Here is a 22,169-nt window from a genome sequence, read left to right as displayed (position 1 = left end):
TTCCTCACCCCCTAGTGTTAACCCCTTCCCTGCCAGTCACATTTATACAGTAATTAGTGCATATTTATAGCACTGATTGCAGTATAAATGTGAATGGCGCCAAAAATGTGTCAAAAGTGTCCGATGTGTCCGCCATAACGTCGCAGTCCCAATAAAAATCGCAGATCGCCGCCATTACTAGTAAAAAAAAAAAAAATAATAATAATTCTGTCCCTTATTTTGTAGGCGCTATAACTTTTGCGCAAACCAGTCGCTTATTGCGATTTTTTTTTTTTTTTTTTTACTAAAAATATGTAGAATACGTATCGGCCTAGACTGAGGATAAAAAAAAAAACGTAAAAAAAAAATTGAGCTATTTATTATAGCAACAAGTAAAAAAATGTTTTTTTTTTTCAAAATTGTCGCTCTATTTTTGTTTATAGCGCAAAAAATAAAAACCGCAGAGGTGATCAAATACCACCAAAAGAAAGCTCTATTTGTGGGGAAAAAAGGACGTTAATTTTGTTTGGGAGCCACGTCGCACGACCGCGCAATTGTCAGTTAAAGCGACGCAGTGCCGAATTGCAAAAAGTCCTCTGGTCAGGAAGGGGTTTAAGTGCCCAGTAAGGAAGTGGTTAAAAACGCCTGTCCATGTTATTCTATGGCATCATGCCCACATAGGCGTTTTTGAGCTGCAAATGGCATAGGCGTTTTTGAGCTGTAAAAAAAACGCAGGACCAGGGCGTTCTGAAGCTCCAGAGTAGAGCTGTAAAAACGCCAGACATTAAAAAACGCTCAAAAACGCGACCGCTGCATTTTTAAAGCTCCAGCTCACAAAAAAAAAAAAATTTTTTTTTTTTTTTACAAAATAAACATGGACAGGCGTTTTTAAGCTGTAAAAAAGGCTAACAAACGTAGCTGTAAAAACGCCAGTGGAAATGAAGCCTAAAGCCTCATACACACGATCGGATTTTCTGTAGACAAAGCATAGGACTTTTGTCCGAAGGGCGTTGGCCAGGAACTAGTATTGCGTACAAACGGCAAAGAATTGTCAGCCAACCAACACAAAACTACGTGTTTTTTCAGCTCTTTAGCGCCACCCTTTGGGCAACTTCTGCTAATGTTGTGTTATGCTTAACATTGCTTCTGAGCATGCGTGTTCTGCACTTTGGAGTTTTGTCCGACAGACTTGTGTACACACGATGAGAAAATCCGACAACACACATTTGTTGGCGGACAATTTTTAAAGCACGCTATCCAACATTTGTTGGTGGAAAATCTGACAATTGTCCGATGGAGCGTACAAACGGTCGCATTTTCCGACAACAGCCTGTCATCACACAATTCCCGTCAGAAAATTCGATTGTGTGTATGAGGCTTTAGTTGCCGACACTGCACATGATGTGCCTAACAATTACAGTATTAAAAAAAAAACTGGACAGTGCCATTTTCAGAGGAAAAAGCTTATCTTGTGAATGAAACCTTCACCCTGCATGTTATCACCTTGCCGTAGCTGACATAGTGATCACATGACCAGGAAGCTGAAACTGCGTGAGGCTGCTACCTGCCATGATGTGTCTAACAATTACAGTATTAAAAAATAAATAAATGGACAATGCCATTAACAGAGGAAAAGGCTTGATTTGTGAATGAAGCCTTCAACCCACATGTGATCACTGTGTTATATCTGACATTAGATATGTGCACTGGCAAAAAATATTTTTTTTTCGTTTATGTTACCGTATTTATCGACGTATACCGCGCACTTTTTTGCCCTGAAAATCAGGGCAAAATCGTGGGTGCGCGGTATACGCCGATACCCGCTTTCCCACGCCGAGTTTGAATACTGTGCCGGCATATACCGAGCTCAGTACACTCGTGTATAGTCGGGCAGTCTCGGCTCCTCTCGCGCTGACGTCCTGGACGTACAGGACGTGAGCGCCAGAGGAGCCGAACCTGCCCGACTATACACGAATGTACTGCGCTCGGTATATGCCGGCGCAGTATTCAAACTCGGCGCGGGGAGGACGCCGCAGAAGGACGCCGGACCCGACGAAGAGGACACCTGAAGCCGCAGACGGACGCCGGACCCGACGAGGCCGCCGATGGACGCCGCGCAAGACACCAAAACTGTAAGTACAAAAATCTTTTTTCCACAGGAATGCGGGTCCACTTTAGGGGTGCACGCTATACGCCGGAGCGCGCAATACCCCGATAAATACGGTACTTTTGTTTTTTTTGCTTTTTTCGTAAATTCGGGAAATGCGAAAATTCGGAAATAAAAAACGAAAATTCCGAATGAAACGAAAATGAAAAAAAAACATATTTTCGGGAATTCAAAAAATTCAGGAAATTTCCCATTTTTTTATTTTAGATTTTCTAACTTTAGATTTTTTAATGTTACAATTTCGAAATTTCAAAATTATTAATTTTCGAATTTCTTAAATTCCGAATTTCAAAAATTCAGGTTTTTATAATTTTCGATTTTTTACATTTTCGAATTTTTCAAAATTCCGAATTCTTCAATTTTCGAAATTTCGAATTTTTCATTTTTTCAATTTTCGAATTTTTCATTTTAGAAAATTTGAAATTTCAAAAATTCGAAAAATTTGAAATTTCGAAAATTGAAAAATTCGAACATGAAAAATTTGAAATTTCGAAAATGAAAAATTGTTTAATTCGAAAATTCTTAAATTCAAAAAAACGAAATACGAAAATTCGTAAATTATAAAAAATACGAAAATTCAGAAATAAAAAATTCGTAAAAATTCGAAATTTCGGAAGTCCGAAAATTGAGAAATTTGGAAATACGAAAATTCGGAAAATCTAATTTTCGGAAATACGGAAATTCAAAATTTTCGGAAGTCCGAAAATTCGGAAATAAAAAAAAATCGTTAATACGAAAATCTGACATAGTGATCACACAATTGGGAAGCCGACACTGCGTGAGGCTGCTACCTGCATCGATGTGTCTAACAATTACAGTATTAAAAAGAGGGGCAGTGACATTTTCAGAGGAAAGGGCTTATGTTGTAATAGGAAGCCATCACCATGCATATGATCACTGTGTCATAGCTGACAATGATCACACGATCAGGAACCTGACACTGCACAAGGCTGCTACCTGCACTGGAGGTGTCTAACAATTGCAGAGGCGTAATACCATTTGCAAGCACAGGGATTATTTTGTGAATGAAGCCCTCTGCCTACATGTGATCACATGATCAGGAACCACTCCAACTGGATTTGTGGAACCAGAACCAGAACCTTCAATGCACAGTGAGGAACATTTGTGAGTAGGAGTCAATTGGCTTTATTGAGGTTCCGGGTCCTGCCCGGCCCGAATGACCCTGAACGGAGGTCCGTGTCCGGGAACGATCACATCCGCCAAATTCAACAAAGTCCTCCGGCTCTTCTCTTGAACCTCTGTGTTTTCGCTAAGTTCCCTCCAAGAGTCTTCATCTCCCTCCCGCTCAAAGACATCTCCGGCCACAGCCACCGTGCCGAGACTGGTGCCAGGAACGAGGAGGGTTATGTCGCTGCCGGTGTGACCTGGCGTTGCCACCACCTTCAGCCCTTCCCCACCGGTCAGCAAGTAAGGTTCGCCTCCACGGAAGTTGTGATAGACGTAGGAGCCATCCCGCCACAGGTCGTACGACACCAGAATCTCAGCCTTCGGGAAGAGGTTGAGGTTGCCGGCATGATCCGAGTGTCCGTGGGTGCAGATTACGTGGGTGACATCACTGGGAGTCACACCATGGCCCTGGAGAGCCTCCAGGATAATATCACGGGACCACGGGCCACCGGTATCCACAAGGACAGTCAGCGGGCCACGGACAAGGGTGACTGAGCCATCAGCCTCAAAACGATCGGACCCAACATCTCTGCAGTACCCTTCCAGTAGGATATGGACCGAATGGGGGGAGCCGGGAATGTCATGGGTAGAAAGAGGGGACGTCACATACTGCAAGAGGAGATAAAATAAAAATAGGTCAGGACAGCCTAAGAACCAGTTGCAATACGATTTGGCTTAGCCAAGAGTTTAAATCTCTAGCCCAACGTTATAATAACAGTTCAGCCTTAGGAAATATTGATAATTGTCTGCTTATGTGGATTCACTTACCGTGCCCAACTCTGGAGCCGAAATGTGGAGCCAAGAGGTCCATGAGAACCTGACGTGTTGACTAGATGCCCTCATGCTAGTTACATATGTTGGCTCCCAGGCCCCGAGTGTGTACCACAGCACACCTCTTATCTGTGGGTCCCCTCGTGACTGGCCATTGTAGTTATACAACTGGTCACAGGACCTGTTCTTCTGTGTGGATGCTTTAGAAATGTCTTTGTATGTACTGCATGTGTACTGTCATTAGATCCATGCAGATCACAGGAGCCAGCCAGAGTGGATCTGTGCCATGGGATCTCATAACAACTAAGCAGCTTGGTAAAAGATGAATGAAACATCCATCTGGCCTCCTATCCTAACCCCCTGTCCTTGGAAACGTCCCCCTCTCTTACCCCCTTAAGGCTACATTCGCAGGGGTGTTTAGTCAAGGTATGATGTCATGGTGGGTGGGACAGATCAGGGGTCTCCTGGGCTTTCAGTCAAGGTATGATGTTATGGTGGGTGGGACAGGTCAGGGGTCTCCTGGGCTTTCAGTCAAGGTATGATGTTATGGTGGGTGGGACAGGTCAGGGGTCTTCTGGCCTTTCAGTCAAGGTATGATGTCATGGTGGGCGGGGACAGATCAGGGGTCTCCTGGCCTTTCAGTCAAGGTATGTCATGGTGGGCGGTACAGATCAGGGGTCTCCTGGCCTTTCAGTCAAGGTATGATGTCATGGTGGGTGGAACAGATAGGGAGTCTCCCAGCCTGGTAAAGTATGATGTCATGGTGTGCAGGACAGATCAGGGGTCTCTTGGCCTTTCAGTCAAGGTATGATATCATGGTGGGCAGGACAGATTAGGGTTCTCTTGGTGCCGTCGGGTATGATGTGATGTCATTGAGGGTAGGACTGGTCTCCTGTTGTCATGGTGGTGTGGGACAGATAAGTATCTGTCCAGGTCTCCTGGCCTTTCAGTCACGTATGATGTCATTGGGGGGTAGGACCGATCAGGGGTCTCCTGGCCTTTCAGTCAAGGTATGATGTCATGGTGGGCAAAACAGATCGGGGTTCTTTTGGCCTGTCAGGCATGGTGTGATGTCATTGGGGGTAGGACAGATCAGGGATCTCCTGGCCTTTCAGTCAAGATATGATGTAATGGTGGGTGGAACAGATCAGGGGTCTCCTACCCTTTCAGTAAGGTATTGTGTCATGGTGGGCGGGACAGATCAGGGGTCTCCTGGCCTTTCAGTCAAGGTATGATGTCATGGTGGGCAGTACAGATCAGGGGTCTCCTGGGCATTCAGTCAAGGTATGATGTTATGGTGGGACAGGTCAGGGGTCTTCTGGCCTTTTAGTCAAGGTATGATGTCATGGTGGGCGGGACAGATCAGGGGTCTCCTGGCCTTTCAGTAAGGCATTATGTCATGGTAGGCGGGACAGATCAGGGGTCTCCTGGCCTTTCAGTCAAGGTATGATGTCATGGTGGGCAAAACAGATCGGGTTCTTTTGGCCTGTCAAGCATGGTGTGATGTCATTGGGGGTAGGACAGATCAGGGATCTCCTGGCCTTTCAGTCAAGGTATGATGTCATGGTGGGTGGGACAGATCAGGGTCTCCTGGCCTTTCAGTCAAGGTATGATGTCATGGTGGGTGGGACAGATCAGGGTTCTCTTGGCCTGTCAGGCATGGTGTGATATCATGGTGGGCGGAACAGATAGGTAGTCTCCCAGCCTGTTAAAGTATGATGTCGTGGTGGGCGGGACAGATCAGGGTTCTCCTGGCCTTTCAGTCAAGGTATGATGTCATGGTGGGCATGACAGATCAGGGTTCTCTTGGCCTGTTAGAGCATGGTGTGATGTCATTGGGGATAGGATCGGTCTCCTGTTGTCATGGTGGGCAGGACAGACTTGGATTCTGAGATGCCTGGGTCCTCCCACCAGCGATGACATCATTGAGTACTATATAAATTACACAGAGGATATTGGATGACCGGTGGCCCCCGAGAAGGCGCAGAAACTGGGGCCACCGATCTTGCAAACAGGAAATAAGGGGCACCGATCCCTTTATACGTCAGCCTGATGTCACAGTGGCTGGAGTATTTGAACACAAAATAAAATCAATAAAATATAACAAAATGTCATTTCTAAAGCTGCTTTAAAATAAAAAATAAATTGCATTTGTCTGTGACCCCATTGCCAAGATTTTTGCTCGCTTCCTGTCTCTGTGACACCTATACAGGAAATAGGAAGGTCAGTTGTCACCAGGCCACAGACAGCAATACAAACACTACCATTCCCCCCACTCCACCACCAATGTGATGGTAATGAGAAAATGATCATGTGACCAAATAATAACAAACCCCCCCCAGTGAATGGAGAGTGTCGTGTCATTGGGGTAGATTCAGGTACGTGCGCTTCTTCTTACGGCGGCGCAGCGTATCGTATTTACGCTACGCCGCCGTAACTTACAGGAGCAAGTGCAGTATTCACAAAGCACTTGCTCTGTAAGTTGCGGCGGCGTAGCGTAAATGGGGCCGGCGTAAGCGCGCCTAATTCAAATGTGGAAGGGGGGCGTGTTTTATGTAAATGTATGATGACCTGACGTGATGCGCCGTCCGTGTACATATCCCAGTGTGCATTGCTTCCAAGTACGGCGCGACAACGTATTGGTTTCGACGTGAACGTAAATTACGTCCAGCCCTATTCACGAACGACTTACGCAAACGACGTAAAAAATTCAAATTTCGAAGCGGGAACGACGTCCATACCTAACATTGGCTGCGCCTCCTAATAGCAGGAGCAACCTTACGCAGAAAAAGCCTTTACGCAAACGACGTAAAAAACTACCGCCGGGCGCACGTACGTTTGTGAATCGGCGTATCTAGGTAATTTGCATATTCTACGCCGAAAACAACGGAAGCGCCTCTAGCGACCAACGTAATATTGCACACAATTCTACGCCGCCGCATTCAAGTTACGTCGGCGGAGGAAGCCTATTTTTTTTTCTCGCGTATCTGCCTTTGAGAATTGGCGTAACGATACGCCGGCGCAGATTTCAAATTACGGTGGCCACCGTAAATGCTACGTAAATCTACCCCACTGTAAACAAAGCCCAGTGATGACAGACCCGTTACATTGTATCCATTCATCATCTCACCTCCATCCTGCGGCTGGACATTCACTACGTCACCACGTGACGGCTAACCGCATTCTGATTGGCCAATACACTTACCCCCAAGACGCGCCTTCTAGAGAATGAGTCTCTTGTCCAATCAGAAGGCGGGCTGACAAAGCCCGCCATTAACTGATACATCTGGCGTGCTCAAAATCAGAGAAGAGTGCCGCCATCGATCCTCAACTGTCCACGAAAGAGCGAATGGATGAAAACGAATTCAAATCTTGTTAAGAATAGCCAGTTTATCAGCGCGCATGCGCTGTCTTATTTTATTTTTTCCAGTCAGATTAGGAGCCTTTAACGCATGCGTGCCGTGGCTTTCCTGCTCTGCGTTCCAAGTCAGGTCTTGGAAGATACATAATACACCCGCAATTGTTACACGTGAACGAGTGGACGAAAGAAAAAAAAAAACGCAACAGAAAAAATATTTTAGGATTGTACGAGAAGTGTGCCGATTATAGTTTTTTTTTATTTCGGTAAGCACGGCTGGAATACAAATTCGTTGCGATGGTACAGGACCTTGGAGGCACAACCGGAAGTTTACCTGGGAAGCGGAAGTGACCCAGGGGGTTGGTACAGGAGAGCTGCGGTGAGTAGTGTAAGGGGTAGTGAAGTGCTCTGTACTGATATAATGTTTATATCTTAATACCAGTCTAATTCTGGATGTTATGGCGGTTTATGTCGGTGTAAGGCGGGCATGCAACCATAGGAATGCAGCAAGGAGGATGGGGGGAGGAGTTGCATAGATAGGACACTGTGGCAATCAGGGACCAGGTCTGGGAAGAGCTGTACACAAACTGGGGGGAAGCTGTTCTGTTGGATCCTGGCCCTGCTGTGTCCCCAGAGGTGTCATATATTAGGAGGAAGGTCCAGGTGTCACCCTGTGACCCTCCAGGCGCCCTAAAAACCTGCACCCTGTGTTGTCCCCCGAGACCGGGGTCCCCCGACAACGCTTTCACCATACAGGAAGTGAGCGGAGATCTGCAGCTGGTGACACACACAACCATAGGAATATAAAGAGGGCCTTCCCTTAAAATGTGTCAGTCTGTGTTGTTGTTGGAGGTTTCCCATCACTTCAAACACTGACATTTTCCCTGCAACAAAAATGTCTTCTAAAGGAAATCACATCTGAAGGGATGCAGACCCTGACGCTTTCCTCATTAGAGCCCTGCAGTTGCAGCAGCTGATTGATGATTCTAAAAATCCCTCTCTACACATGGACACGGACGAGCGGCTTTTTCTTCAAAGTGACAAAAGGTAGGAATCTGCAAGCATTGGCTGGACATACAGCGACACCCCGCCTGAGTCCCCGCGTCTTTTTACTGCTAAATCCCGTTCAGTTCCAGATATTTGTTTTTCAGTGATGTCTCCGTTCTGTATGTTATACCATTTATCCTGTGTAGTCTATACCAGTGTTTTTCAAGCAGGGTGTTGCATGTATAGGACCCAGGGCCGATCCTAGGCAGGGTGCACAGGGTGCATTGCACCCAGGCGCCTGCAGAGGTGGGGGCGCCGAACATCTAACAGACCCTCTAACAAAAGCCCTCTCTGTGTCCATCACAGAGGCCACCCTCCAGGTCCCAATAAAGTTCTCTGCTTCTCTTCCTGGATTTTGTTTATTGTTAAGAGATCATGTAAGGATCCCAGGTTAATGAAGACTTTGTGGGGGAGAATCTCTGTGGTTGAGTCGTTGCCATAGAAACATTTGTAAAGGGGAGGAGTTAGTAAAATGACGACGCCCATGTGGGGACGGCAGAAATATTTCTGCACCCGGGCGCCTGTGACCCTAGGATCGGCCCTGATAGGACCCAGCTTGCCCTGGATCCGTGTCATGGTGTGGGACGGCTGGTAACAACCAGTGACGCTCAAGGGCTACCGTAGGATGCATGACATCGTTTGGTGAGAACATGAAGGAGGGCGTGACCTGGCACTGGCCTCCATCCCTGATATAGGTTACAAGAAAGGAGAGGAATTGGGACTTTAAATGAGGCCATATCAAATAGAGTGAGAATAAGTACATATGTGTGTGTGTGTGTGTGTGTGTGTATATATATATATATATATATATATATATATATATATACCGTGCACTTTTTTGCCCTGAAAATCAGGGCAAAATTATGGGTGCGCGGTATACGCCGATATCGCTTTCCCGCGCCGAGTTTGAATACTGCGCCGGCATATACCGAGTGCAGTACACTCGTGTATAGTCGGGCAGTCTCGGCTCCTCTCGCGCTCACGTCCTGGACGTACAGGACGTGAGCGCGAGAGGAGCCGAGCCTGCCCGACTATACACGAGTGTACTGCGCTCGGTATATGCCGGCGCAGTTTTCAAACTCGGCACGGGGAGGACGCCGCAGAAGGACGCCGGACCCGACGAAGAGGACACCCGAAGCCGCAGACGGACGCCGGACCCGACAAGGCCGCCGATGGACGCCGCACAAGACACCAAAACTGTAAGTACAAAAAACAAATAGGGGTGCACGCTATACGCCGGAGCGTGCAATACCCCGATAAATACGGTATATGATTATTATTATAGTCTAAAATTCATTCAAACTCTTAAAAGGACATTGTATCAAATAATTTGGTAGTCACATGACTTACACTTAAAGGGGTTGTAAAGATAAAAAATGTTTTCCCTAAATAGCTTCCTTTACCTTAGTGCAGTCCTCCTTCATTTACCTCATCCTTCCATTTTGCTTTTAAATGTCCTTATTTCTTCTGAGAAATCCTCACTTCCTGTTCTTCTGTCTGTAACTCCACACAGTAATGCAAGGCTTTCTCCCTGGTGTGGAGTGTCGTGCTCGCCCCTCCCTTGGACTACAGGAGAGTCAGGACGCTCTCTAAGTTGCAGATAAAGGAGCTGTGTGTTATTGGGCAGCCTGACTCTCCTGTAGTCCAAGGGAGGGGGCGAGCATGACACTCCACACCAGGGAGAAAGCCTTGCATTGCTGTGTGGAGTTACAGACAGAAGAACAGGAAGTGAGGATTTCTCAGAAGAAATAAGGACATTTAAAAGCAAAATGGAAGGATGAGGTAAGTGAAGGAGGACTGCACTAAGGTAAAGGAAGCTATTTAGGATTTTTCATGTCAACTCATCAATTGTATTTTATGCTATGAGCAGTATAGTTTAACCACTTCCCTACCGGCCCATAGTAAAATGACGTCCACAAAGAACCTCTGCCGTTCAGAGTGGACGTCATATAACGTCCTGGGCTTTGTGGGGGGGGATATCTGAATGATGTCTGCAGCTAGAGGCATCATTCAGATATCCTTCTCTTGTGCCGGCGATTCTGCACAACGTAAGAACGATCATAGCGGCGGTTCCGCCGCTAGATCGTTCTTACAGGCGGCGGGAGGGGACATCCCCCCCCCCCCTCCCGCCGCCATCCGGTGCTTCTCCGGGCTCTCCCGTGCCATCAGGGGCCTGGAGAACGAATCGTCCGGCGCTCGCAGGAAGCATAGAGATGACTGGTGACCAGATGGTCACCAGTCATCTCTATGACCGTCGGAGGACCCGGGCGCGATGTGATGACGTCACGCCCGGGTCCCCGTAAGTAAACAAAGCCGCGATTGCGGCTGCTAAGCAACGGTAAACATGAGATCGGTGAATTTTTTTTCACGATCTCATGCTTTCAGGCCTGGAGGAGAGATGTGGGGTCTTATTGACCCCGCATCTCCCCATAAAGAGGACCTGTCACACACATTCCTATTACAAGGGATGTTTACATTCCTTGTAATAGGAATAAAAGTGATCATAAAAAAAAAAGTGTAAAAAAAAGAAATAAATATGTAAAAAAAAAAAAAAAAAAAAAGCGAAGCAGAAGCGAACGCACACGCAAGTCCCGCCGACATATGTAAACGACGTTTAAACCACACATGTGAGGTGTCGCCGCGTGCGTTAGAGTGCCAGCAACAATTCTAGCACTAGACCTCCTCTGTAAATCTAAACTGGTAACCTGTAAAAATTTTCAAAGCGTTGCCTATGGAGATTTTTAAGCGTGACATGTTAGGTATCTATTTACTCGATGTAACATCATCTTTCATATTTTACCAAAAAATTGGGCTAACTTTACTGTTTTGTTATTTTTTTAATTCATGAAACAATTTTTTTCCTAAAAAAAGGCGTTTGAAAAATGATTGCGCAAATACCGTGCAAGATAAAACGTTTCAATGACCGTCGTTTTATTCCCTAGGGTGTCTGCTAAAAAAACATATATAATGTTTGGGGGTTCTGCGTAATTTTCTAGCAAAAAAATGATGATTTGTACATGTAGGAAAGAAGTGCCAGAACAGGCCCGGTATGGAGGTGTGTATAAAAGCCCTGTATGGAAGAGGTTAAAGGGGTTGTAAAGGTACAATTTTTTTTTTTTTTTTTTCCCTAAATGGCTTCCTTTACCTTAGTGCAGTCCTCCTTCACTTACCTCAGGGCTCGACAAATCCCAGGCGCCCGGTCGCCATGGCGACTAGAAATAGGCTCCTGGCGACTTGGCTTGGAAGGGGGGGCAAAAAAAAACAAAAAAACATTTTTTTTTTTTGTGAGCTGGAGCCATCTGGTGGTGAGCCGTTGGTATTACAAGTTATTATCACCAGGTGTGTAAGCTGGAGCCATCTGGTGGTGGCCGTTGGTATTACAAGTTAAACAGCAATTCTAATGTAATTTTTCACTATTTTCACTGCCATCTTCTTCCCTCTAATTAGAACCCCCAAACATTATATATATTTTTTATCCTAACACCCTAGAGAATAAAATGGCGATCGTTGCAATACTTTCTGTCATGCCGTATTTGCGCAGCGGTCTTACAAGCTCACTTTTTTGGGAAAAAATTACACTTTTTTTAATTAAAAAAATAAGACAACAGTAAAGTTATCCCCCTTTTTTTTTAATATTATGAAAGATAATGTTACGCCAAGTAAATTCATACCCAACATGTCACGCTTAAAAATTGCGTCCGCTCGTTGAATGGCGACAAACTTTTACCCTTTAAAATCTTCATAGGCGACGTTTAAAAAAATAGACAGGTTGCATGTTTTGAGTTACAGAGGAGGTCTAGAGATAGAATTATTGCTCTCGCTCTACCAATCGCGGTGATACCTCACATGTGTGGTTTGAACACCGTTTACATATGCGGGCGCTGCTCACGTATGTGTTCGCTTCTGCGCGCAAGCTCGTCGGGACGGGCGCGTTTTCTGACTCCTAACTTTTTTAGCTGGCTCCTAGATTCCAAGCAAATTTGTCAACCTCTGCTCTATATACACATATACCCTCCATTCCTCCATCCCCTATATACACATATACCCTCCATTCCTCCATCCCCTATATACACATATACCCTCCATTCCTCCGATCCCCTATATACACATATACCCTCCATTCCTCCATCCTCTATATACACATATACCCTCCATTCCTCCATCCCCTATATACACATATACCCTCCATTCCTCCACCCTCTATATACACATATACCCTCCATCCCCTATATACACTGTACTCTCCATCCTCTATATACACATATACCCTCCATTCTTCTATATCAATATTTTCCATTCATTCTGTATATCTGTCACTTTGCTAAAACTTTTTATTTTATGACAATAATGTGTATTTTGCACATTATTGTTGCTTTTTCCAGTTATTGAACAGTCAGCCTCCGATTCTCCTTGTGACTTCCATACATAGTGACCTCAGTCAGTCATGTGACTTTGTCAGTTGGTGACCTCGGTCAGTCATGTGACTTTGTCAGTTGGTGACCTCGGTCAGTCATGTGACTTTGTCAGTTGGTGACCTCGGTCAGTCATGTGACTTTGTCAGTTGGTGACCTCGGTCAGTCATGTGACTTTGTCAGTTGGTGACCTCGGTCAGTCATGTGACTTTGTCAGTTGGTGACCTCGGTCAGGCATGTGACTTTGTCAGTTGGTGACCTCGGTCAGGCATGTGACTTAAATACATGGTGACCCCGGTCAGGCATGTGACTTAAATACATGGTGACCTCGGTCAGGCATGTGACTTCCATACATGGTGACCTCGGTCAGTCATGTGACTTTGTCAGTTGGTGACCTCGGTCAGTCATGTGACTGTCAGTTAATGACCTCGGTCAGTCATGTGACTTTGTCAGTTGGTGACCTCGGTCAGTCATTTGACTTTGTCAGTTGGTGACCTCGGTCAGTCATGTGACTTTGTCAGTTGGTGACCTCGGTCAGGCATGTGACTTTGTCAGTTGGTGACCTCGGTCAGGCATGTGACTTCCATACATGGTGACCTCGGTCAGGCATGTGACTTTGTCAGTTGGTGACCTCGGTCAGGCATGTGACTTAAATACATGGTGACCTCGGTCAGGCATGTGACTTAAATACATGGTGACCTCGGTCAGGCATGTGACTTAAATACATGGTGACCTCGGTCAGGCATGTGACTTTGTCAGTTGGTGACCTCGGTCAGGCATGTGACTTTGTCAGTTGGTGACCTCGGTCAGTCATGTGACTTTGTCAGTTGGTGACCTCGGTCAGTCATGTGACTTTGTCAGTTGGTGACCTCGGTCAGTCATGTGACTTTGTCAGTTGGTGACCTCGGTTCGGCATGTGACTTTGTCAGTTGGTGACCTCGGTCAGGCATGTGACTTCCATACATGGTACCCTCGGTCAGTCATGTGACTTTGTCAGTTGGTGACCTCGGTCAGTCATGTGACTTTGTCAGTTGGTGACCTCGGTCAGTCATGTGACTTTGTCAGTTGGTGACCTCGGTTCGGCATGTGACTTTGTCAGTTGGTGACCTCGGTCAGGCATGTGACTTCCATACATGGTACCCTCGGTCAGTCATGTGACTTTGTCAGTTGGTGACCTCGGTCAGTCATGTGACTTTGTCAGTTGGTGACCTCGGTCAGGCATGTGACTTTGTCAGTTGGTGACCTCGGTCAGGCATGTGACTTTGTCAGTTGGTGACCTCGGTCAGGCATGTGACTTTGTCAGTTGGTGACCTCGGTCAGGCATGTGACTTTGTCAGTTGGTGACCTCGGTTCGGCATGTGACTTTGTCAGTTGGTGACCTCGGTTCGGCATGTGACTTTGTCAGTTGGTGACCTCGGTTCGGCATGTGACTTTGTCAGTTGGTGACCTTGGTCAGTCATGTGACTTTGTCCATCCCCTATATACACACATACCCTCCATTCCTCCACCCTCTATATACACACACATACCCTCCATTCCTCCACCCTCTATATACACATATACCCTCCATTCCTCCATCCCCTATATACACTGTACTCTCCATCCTCTATATACACATATACCCTCCATTCTTCTATATCAATATTTTCCATTCATTCTGTATATCTGTCACTTTGCTAAAACTTTATTTCTCTTATCGTCCATGGACGGACACAGCTCCTTAAATCTTGACAAGTGGGTTATGTTCCCTGTTTACAGGAGAGGACTAGGCAGAAACATGTTAAATAGTTAAATACATGTTACATTAACAGAGTTGAACAGCCCCGCCCAGGGGGCGGTCCCTCCAGACATAACCCTCCTCACTGCAGCTTGCAGCCTCAGTTTCGTTCTGCCTAGCAAAGGAGAAGGACGTATGGCTCCCTTTGGGCCCAGCGCCCTGAGGAGAAATTTTATTTTATTTTACTTTACTTTTTCTTGAAGAATCTTCTTTCAACTGTTGGCTGAGAGACAGGCTGGATATTATAGATCCTTGTAGTCTACTCAGTCCGACCAGCAAGCGTGGGCACACCTTTGCAAAGAGGCTTGGTCTGCCACGCCATACCTCATGACTCCTGAGGTGGCCGGTGAGCTTTGCTCCGAGGTCCACATATGACTGAGCTGTGGTGTTGTCTCAATCACAGTGGACCGGGCCGACAGCTACCTCCATTGCGGTTGTAGGTCTGTCAGGAATGCGTCAGCGAGTCCTCGCTCGGACGGGTAAGTACAGTCCCTCCTGCTTCGGTGGGTTGGTACAGCTGGGCATTCCTGGGGTTCGGGGGTCCCTTCCCCTTACTTCCCTGCTCCTTTCCCTTGCTGCATTGCTAACATTGCTGCTGTCAGGGAGGAGGGGGCCTTCCTGAGGGGACTGTGTTATCTGGCCTGTGTTTTCCTTTTTTGTATTGGGCTTTCCTGTGAGGTAAAAAGCCTTGTGATGAGCACAGATGTTTATGATTATACTTCAGCAGACGCTGACTGATTGGTGACACCTGTAATGGTTTTGCTTTTTATGCTGTATCTGTGACTTGTCCTTAAATAAAACAGCCCTAGGAGGCTTTTCCTGTTTAAACACAGGTCCCTGCAGAGTTACCTCACGGTTCTTTTCCTCACAGGCAGCGCTGGGCAGTCTCCTCCTGAGGGAGTCCCCTGGTTACCCCTGGTCAGCGCAGCAAGTGGGTGAGAGGCCCTGAATAGGGCTCTAGGAGCTTTTGTCTATTTGTATGGACAGGTGTGCATATTATAATACACACTATATGTAAATATTGGAGTCAGTATCTGGGTCCTTCCCCACATGCTGGTGGTGGCAGCAGGTGTTGGCACCTGTGATTCCCACAGAGTTTTTATTGTTAGTCCTGGACACAGTTTGTGCCAGGGTGGGGGTGGACTGCGGGCGGTAAAAGAGTGCCCCCTTCCCCCGTTATCCCCTGGGGAATGCTCTGTTTGGAGCCATGGACTAGGTACCTAGTTAAAAAAAAAAAAAAAAAGGCAGAATAAGGCATTTATGGGTGCGCTTTTTACTGCTGCAAGGGACTCTCCTAAGCTGCATAGTGCAGCTGGGTTTCCGCTGAGGGCTCGGTCTTTTTTGGATCACACAAATCAGACCGCTGTGTAGGTTTTTTCCTTCTGTGCCCTTCTTTGATAATTTCTGAGATGCGGAATGATAAAAGCCACTGAGGGCTTTTGTAGTCCCTCACCGCCGGGCGGGAACCCCTACTTGTATGGATCTGACTGATAGAAGATCCGAAGTACTGACCCGTTCCATGTTTACCATGCTGGGGTCTGGCTTGCGGCCTATTGTGGCCACTACACTGGGGTCTCAGTGGTCGCTGGCGCTATTTTTTGGGAGATTTTTCAATTACATTGAAAACTCCCATTGGCGCCCATTTTGTCGTAGCCACGCTATGGCGCAGCTTACATTGTGCTGGCCTTTTTCCTGTGGCCGCGTTCTGAACGCTCGGCGGCCATCTTGGAGTAGTCCTGACCCCTAGTGCTGTATACAACTCACAGAGTGAGCATTTTGCACCAGACAGTGGAGGAGCACCGACTCTCTCCTGAGGTTATTAGCCTAGCGGACCAGCTGGTCCAGGGCCTCATATAGGTCTGTGATGCTTCATTGAATGCTGCGCCCTTGTTATCCAGGGCGTCTGTTTCAGAATGGTTTTATGCACACGGTGGTGTAGTGCTTAACTCCATTACTTGGCAGCAAAAGAGTCATTGGTTCAAATCTGCACACTGACGCCAATCTGCCTGGAGCTTGCATTGTCGCTCCCTGTGTCTGTGTGGGTTTCCTCCGGGTACTCCGGTTTCCTCCAAAGACATGTGTGCATACACCTACATAATATACATACACACTATGTGTGTGTGTATTATTTAGGGGCAACCCTCCCAGGCCGTCAAAGGCCCAGCTGGGGGACTAATCTGTCCCTGGGTGCATAAGCCGATCACGCCGGCACCCAAATCCTGCCAATGTATATAGCCTTCCCTCCCTGTCTCTAGGTGGGAGGGGCGGCTTGCAGGTTCACAATTCAGTGAAACCTCCCTGCTCTCCGACTAGTGGGTCTGCGAGGTGGTCTCTTCGGAGTACTAGATAGGGTTTCCTCCTATCCACAGAACAAAGTTCTGTCCTTGTGTCTTCCCCTCCCGGCACGTCGGTCTGCCTTGGGCAGTGTGGGATTTGCTAAGCTGCAAGGTAATTTTACCTTTCCTGCAGGACGAGAGTTTTGGGGTTTTCTATGGGCCTCAGGCCCTAAATACCTTTGTGAACGTCGGGTAGTTCCGCATGGAATCCATTTGTTCGGTGGTAGCTGCGCTTCATCCGGGGGATGTCCTGACGTCCTCGGACATCAGGGACGCATACATGCATGTCCCGTTTTGCACATGTCACAGTGTTTTTTTCTGTGCTTCGTGATGAGAGAAGGGTCTCTGTCAGCCTGTGGCCCTCCCTTTTGATCTGGCGTCAGCACCATGGGTTTTCAGCTAGGAGCTCGCACTTATTTGAATTTTGTTGGGACAGCGAGGCTTTGCCTCATTGGCTACTTTGACGACTTTCTTCTGAGAGCAGCTTCTGTCTCCGACCTAGTGGATAGGTTATTCCCATTCAGACCCTCCGAAGATTCGGGTGGATGTTAAACGTTTAGGCCAGAAAGTGTAGCTCAGTGGCAGCAAGCCTGCCCTACATGTGTGCGACCCAGGGTTCAAATTATGGGCATGCTAGGTTCCGACTCAGCGTTGGAGTATCTAGTGTTGATCCAGACTCCTCAGTGGCAAAGGTCCTTCTTCCCCTGGAGAAATTGCAGACTCTTCAGTCTGCGGAGAAGGTATTGGCATCACGCAATCGGTCTTCTCTCCGGGCGCCTGCTGGTTCATGGTCTGTGGGTAGCCTACTTCAAGGTGGTACAGTATTCCCAGTTCCACACCCTGGTTTTCCAGTGGAACTACTGTCCAGGTGGTAAAAATCTCTTGTCTCTGAAATCATTAGATTCCTGTGCGCCACCTAGTCAGAGTCTCTCTGAGTTGGTGACAGAGATTCCCGACTCTTCGGTCCGGGAAGTTGTTCCTTCCTTCCAGTGGTCGGTGTTTACGACGAATGCCAGCTCACGGGTTGTGAACCTGGAGGTTCACAAAACTGGGGGGTCCAGTCGGCCCTGAGTCGCTGGACTTGCGTGGACCTATGACCACACCTCCTTGAATGTGTCTGGTCTCGGTAGCTACCCAGGGTCGGGCCTGGCTAGTGCCTGGTGGAAGACCGCCTGGGAATACCAGGTGCTGTCTACTGTTCATTGTCCTACTATTTTAGGCGATCAGGCTATGCTTCTCCTTGTGGTCGACCAATCTGGTTTCAGCCGGACAACGCCACGGCCGTGGCTTCAGTCTACCATCAGGTATGCCGGCAGGCAGACTACTGGAGTCGCCAGATGCTGGACCAGGGCGACTGGTCTTTGTGCTTGGGGTGTTTCGGCTCCCTTGCAGGAGGTGAGCCTCACATGGCATGGATCTCCTGGCAGCTTGTCTCCGCCGCAAGGGTGTCAGTTAGTGGCCAGGTCTAGTGATCTTGTACAGACGCGTCAGTCGCGCTGGTGGCCCTGTGGGGTCTGTATCGGTGATTTTTTGCCATTCCTCCATGGTAGTTGCTTCCTCGGCCGCTCCACAGAGTGGATGCTGAGGAGATCCCGATGATTCTAATTAGAGGTCGACCGATATATCGGTCGGCCGATATATCGGCCGATATTTGGCCGTTTTTGTGAAATCGGCATCGGCCGATTATCGTGAAAAAATCGGCCGATTCGCCGCTACAATATCCAGGCCTTGAGGTCCCTTGCCTTCCAGTCATGTACTGACCAGTCACCAGTGCCCCCGCCCCCGCCATGAATCCTCCATCCGCATTGGCCTCTGCTACTCACCGCAGGTCCTGGAAGTCTACGTACGGCGGCGAGTAGGGGCGTGACGTCACGGTCCTTCCCCTGCAGCTCGCGGTCCACTCCGTGCTCACATTGCGAGTAGGGGGCCACGCCTGTCTCTCACGTCACCCTTGCGTGTCCCACCCCCTGCTGCTCCTGGTTCCCGGGTCTTCTACTGGCTCTCCGTTGCGAGTAGAGGCGTGACGCCCAGTGCGCGCCCCGCCCCCTGCTACTCCTTCCCGGCTTCTTATTTTGCAGCATCCCCTGCATTCGAGCTAGGTATGTGGCATATTCGTTCATTGATGTAGATCACTATGGGCATTTATTTTTTGTCAACACTAACACTGCTGGGCAAGGTCACGCTGATGGGCACTTTTTTATGTTAAGGGGCACTCTGATGGGTATATTTTTAATGTGCGCACTGATGAGCATATTGTTTTAAGAGGCACACTGATGGACACATTTTGTTGTGCCCATCAGATTGCCCCTTAACATAAAATATGCCCATCAGCATACACATTAAAAATATACCCATCAGAGTGCCCCTTAACATAAAATTTGCCCATCAGAGTGTCCCTTAATAACAATAAATGTGCTCATGGGCACATTTTATGTTATTAAGGGACACTGTGATGGGCAAATTTTATGTCAAGGGGCACTCTGATGGGCACAACAAAACTTTTATGTTAAGGGGCACGCTGATGGGTATATTTTTAATGTGTTCGCTGATGGGCATATTGCATGTTAAGGGGCACTCTGATGGGCAAATTTTATGTTAAGGAGCACGTTTTGTTGTGCCCATCAGAGTGCCCCTTAACATAAAATGTGCCCATCAGCGTGACCCTTATTTTAAGTTAAGGGGCACAATGCATCCCCACCCATCCCTCTCCACAACACATGGCTGTGGAGGAGGCGGGTACAGAGAGAGGTGGCTGTGGAGGAGGCGGGTACAGAGAGGTGGCTGTAGAGGAGGGGGTACAGAGAGGTAGCTTTACAGCCACCTCTGTACCTCCCTCCGCCACAACCACCTCTCTGTACCTCCCTCCTCCACAACCACCTCTCTGTACCTCCCTCCTCCACAACCACCTCTCTGTACCCCCCTCCTTAAAATGACTAAGATTGTATTTTTTTTCTTTTTTAATAATTATGAGGTGGCACTGATGGGCTGCACTGGTGGGCACTAATGAGGTGGTACTGATGGACACTAATGGGCTGAACTGGTAGGCACTGATGAGGTTGCACTGACAGGCTGAACTGGTGGACACTAATGAGGTGGCACTGATGGACACTGATAGGCTACACTGGTGAGCTGCATTGGTGGGCACTGATGGACACTGATAGGCTGCACTCCACCTTTCCACCCTAAACAATAACCTCCTCCCCAACCTAGGTTTTCTAAAATAATGGGAAAGAAAAAAAAAACCGGCCTAAAATATCGGCCGCAAAAATCGGCCTAAAATATCGGCCATCGGCCGCCCCGATTTTGAAATATCGGCATCGGTATCGGCCAGAGAAAAACCCATATCGGTCGACCTCTAATTCTAATCGCTCCAGATTACTCTCGGCGTCCTTGGTACGCTGATATCGGGCGCCTGGTAGCGGAGGCACCCTGGCGATTGCCAGGGCAGGAGGTTCCTGTCTCAAGGTCCCATACTTCCTCCTGTTGTACAGTCACTGACTTGCTTAACATGGTTATTGGAAGCCAGACTTTAGGTGACCAGGGTCTGTCTGACTCGGTCATCTCAACAGGGCACCGTAGTCTTCTTCCGGAGGATCTACCGTCGCACCTCTCTTGGTGCGAAGGGATGGAGTGACGTCCACGGGCGTACTTTCAATGTCCAGGGTCCTGCTGTTTTTAAAGCTTGGATTGGATCTAAAAATTGCTTAAAGCACCGTTTGGGGGCAGATTTCAGCCTTGGCTGTGTTCTTTTAGTGGCCTTTTTGCGGCCCGTTCCCTGGTGGGTCCCCTTTTTTTGTGTGCAAGGGGTTTGTCATATACTTTCCCCTCTTGGCCCATCTCTTCCCCCATGAGTTTTGACTCTGGTGCTCTCGGTTCTTCAGGAACCTTCCTTTTGGAAACATCAGAGAGATTTTCTCTTGACACTATCTCAGAAGGTGGCCCCTTTAGTGGCCTTTACCTCTGTTAGAGGGGTTTCTGAGTTGGCGGTCTTGTCTTGCAAGCCGCCATGCTTGATCCCCCATAAGGATTAGGTGATGGTGCGCCCGCGACCTTCCCTTCTTCCGAAGGAGGTTTCGGCCTTTCATACTTTAGGCGTGGTACGCGCTTTGCGGGTATACCAGCCTACTACGGCTCCATTTCGGAGCTTCTGACTCTCTTTTGTGTCGGTGTCTGGTCCACAAAAGGGCCTGGCGGTCTCGTCGACCACCATTTCTCGGTGGATCGGGCAGGCCGTCATACAGGCCTATGCTCCTAAGGGCGGGCCCCCCTTTCCGGTCACGGCACTTTCGACCAGGGCAATTGGTGCTTCCTGGGTTTTTTTTTTTTTTTCCCGACATCATGCGTCGGTCTCACAGGTGTGCGAGGCGGCGATTTGCTCGTCCGTTCACGCTTTTTCCAGAATTTACATGGTTGCTGTGAGTGCATCTTATGATGTTTTTTTCAGCCGCTAGTTTTTGCCGGCGGCTGTTTAAAGTTGCACCTCCTCCGTTGAGGAGCTCTGCTTGTTTTGGGGTGAAGTTAAAATTGTTTTTACTGATATATTTCCCACCCCTCGTTTTTTGACACTGCTTGGGGACGTCCCACTTGTCAAGATTTAAGGAGCTGTGTCCGTCCATGGACGATAAGAGAAAATAGGATTTTTTGTACTCACCGTAAAATCCTTTTCTCTGAAGTCCATGGACGGACACAGCTCCCACCCCTCCTTTTTAGGTTTGTACTGCTTGTTACGAACTGAGGCTGCAAGCTGCAGTGAGGAGGGTTATGTCTGGAGGGACCGCCCCCTGGGCGGGGCTGTTCAACTCTGTTAATGTAACATGTATTTAACTATTTAACATGTTTCTGCCTAGTCCTCTCCTGTAAACAGGGAACATAACCCACTTGTCAAGATTTAAGGAGCTGTGTCCGTCCATGGACTTCAGAGAAAAGGATTTTACGGTGAGTACAAAAAATCCTATTTTTCTGACAATAATGTGTATTTTGCACATTATTGTTGCTTTTTCCAGTTATTGAACAGTCAGCCTCCGATTCTCCTTGTGACTTCCATACATAGTGACCTCGGTCAGTCATGTGACTTTGTCAGTTGGTGACCTCGGTCAGTCTTGTGACTTTGTCAGTTGGTGACCTCGGTCAGTCA

General features: G+C 47.7%; 2 protein-coding genes across 5 annotated transcripts in view; one reads left to right on the top strand and one right to left on the bottom strand.

The window, feature by feature from the left end:
• Positions 1 to 3,275: 3,275 nt before the first annotated feature.
• MBLAC1 (metallo-beta-lactamase domain containing 1) lies at positions 3,276 to 7,487 on the bottom strand. Of its 2 annotated transcripts, none has more exons than XM_040346729.1 (2): positions 7,311 to 7,487; positions 3,276 to 3,943 (listed from the first exon to the last, which is right to left on the bottom strand). In XM_040346729.1, exons 1-2 carry the CDS (start codon positions 7,389 to 7,391, stop codon positions 3,293 to 3,295), a joined length of 732 nt encoding a protein of 243 aa, XP_040202663.1. In that variant the 5' UTR covers positions 7,392 to 7,487; the 3' UTR covers positions 3,276 to 3,292. The 2 variants fall into 2 exon arrangements, with proteins under 2 accessions (XP_040202663.1, XP_040202664.1); XM_040346730.1 differs by having other exon boundaries at positions 7,236 to 7,323.
• Positions 7,488 to 7,721: 234 nt separating this feature from the next.
• Positions 7,722 to 22,169, top strand: part of TAF6 (TATA-box binding protein associated factor 6) — an 82,968-nt gene continuing 68,520 nt past the window's right edge. The window contains exon 1 of one of the 3 annotated variants that reach the window (XM_040346728.1): positions 7,722 to 7,842. The gene's annotated coding sequence lies outside the window, so the exon portion shown is untranslated. Of the gene's footprint in view, positions 7,843 to 7,871; positions 8,511 to 22,169 lie in introns of those variants that run through there. The other 2 variants (XM_040346725.1, XM_040346727.1) reach the window with 2 other exon arrangements.

The sequence above is a fragment of the Rana temporaria genome, chromosome 3 (genome assembly GCF_905171775.1).
Source record: "Rana temporaria chromosome 3, aRanTem1.1, whole genome shotgun sequence".
In the NCBI taxonomy this organism is placed as follows: domain Eukaryota; kingdom Metazoa; phylum Chordata; class Amphibia; order Anura; family Ranidae; genus Rana; species Rana temporaria.
This window is presented reverse-complemented; position numbering and strand designations above follow the sequence as displayed.

Coding starts and splice junctions, on each gene's coding strand:
- MBLAC1 (XM_040346729.1), bottom strand. CDS start 7,391: ATGTATCAGTTAATGGCGGGCTTTGTCAGCCCGCCTTCTGATTGGACA. Junction 3,944..7,310: donor CTAGAAGGCGCGTCTTGGGG/GTAAGTGTATTG, acceptor CTCCTCTTGCAG/TATGTGACGTCCCCTCTTTC.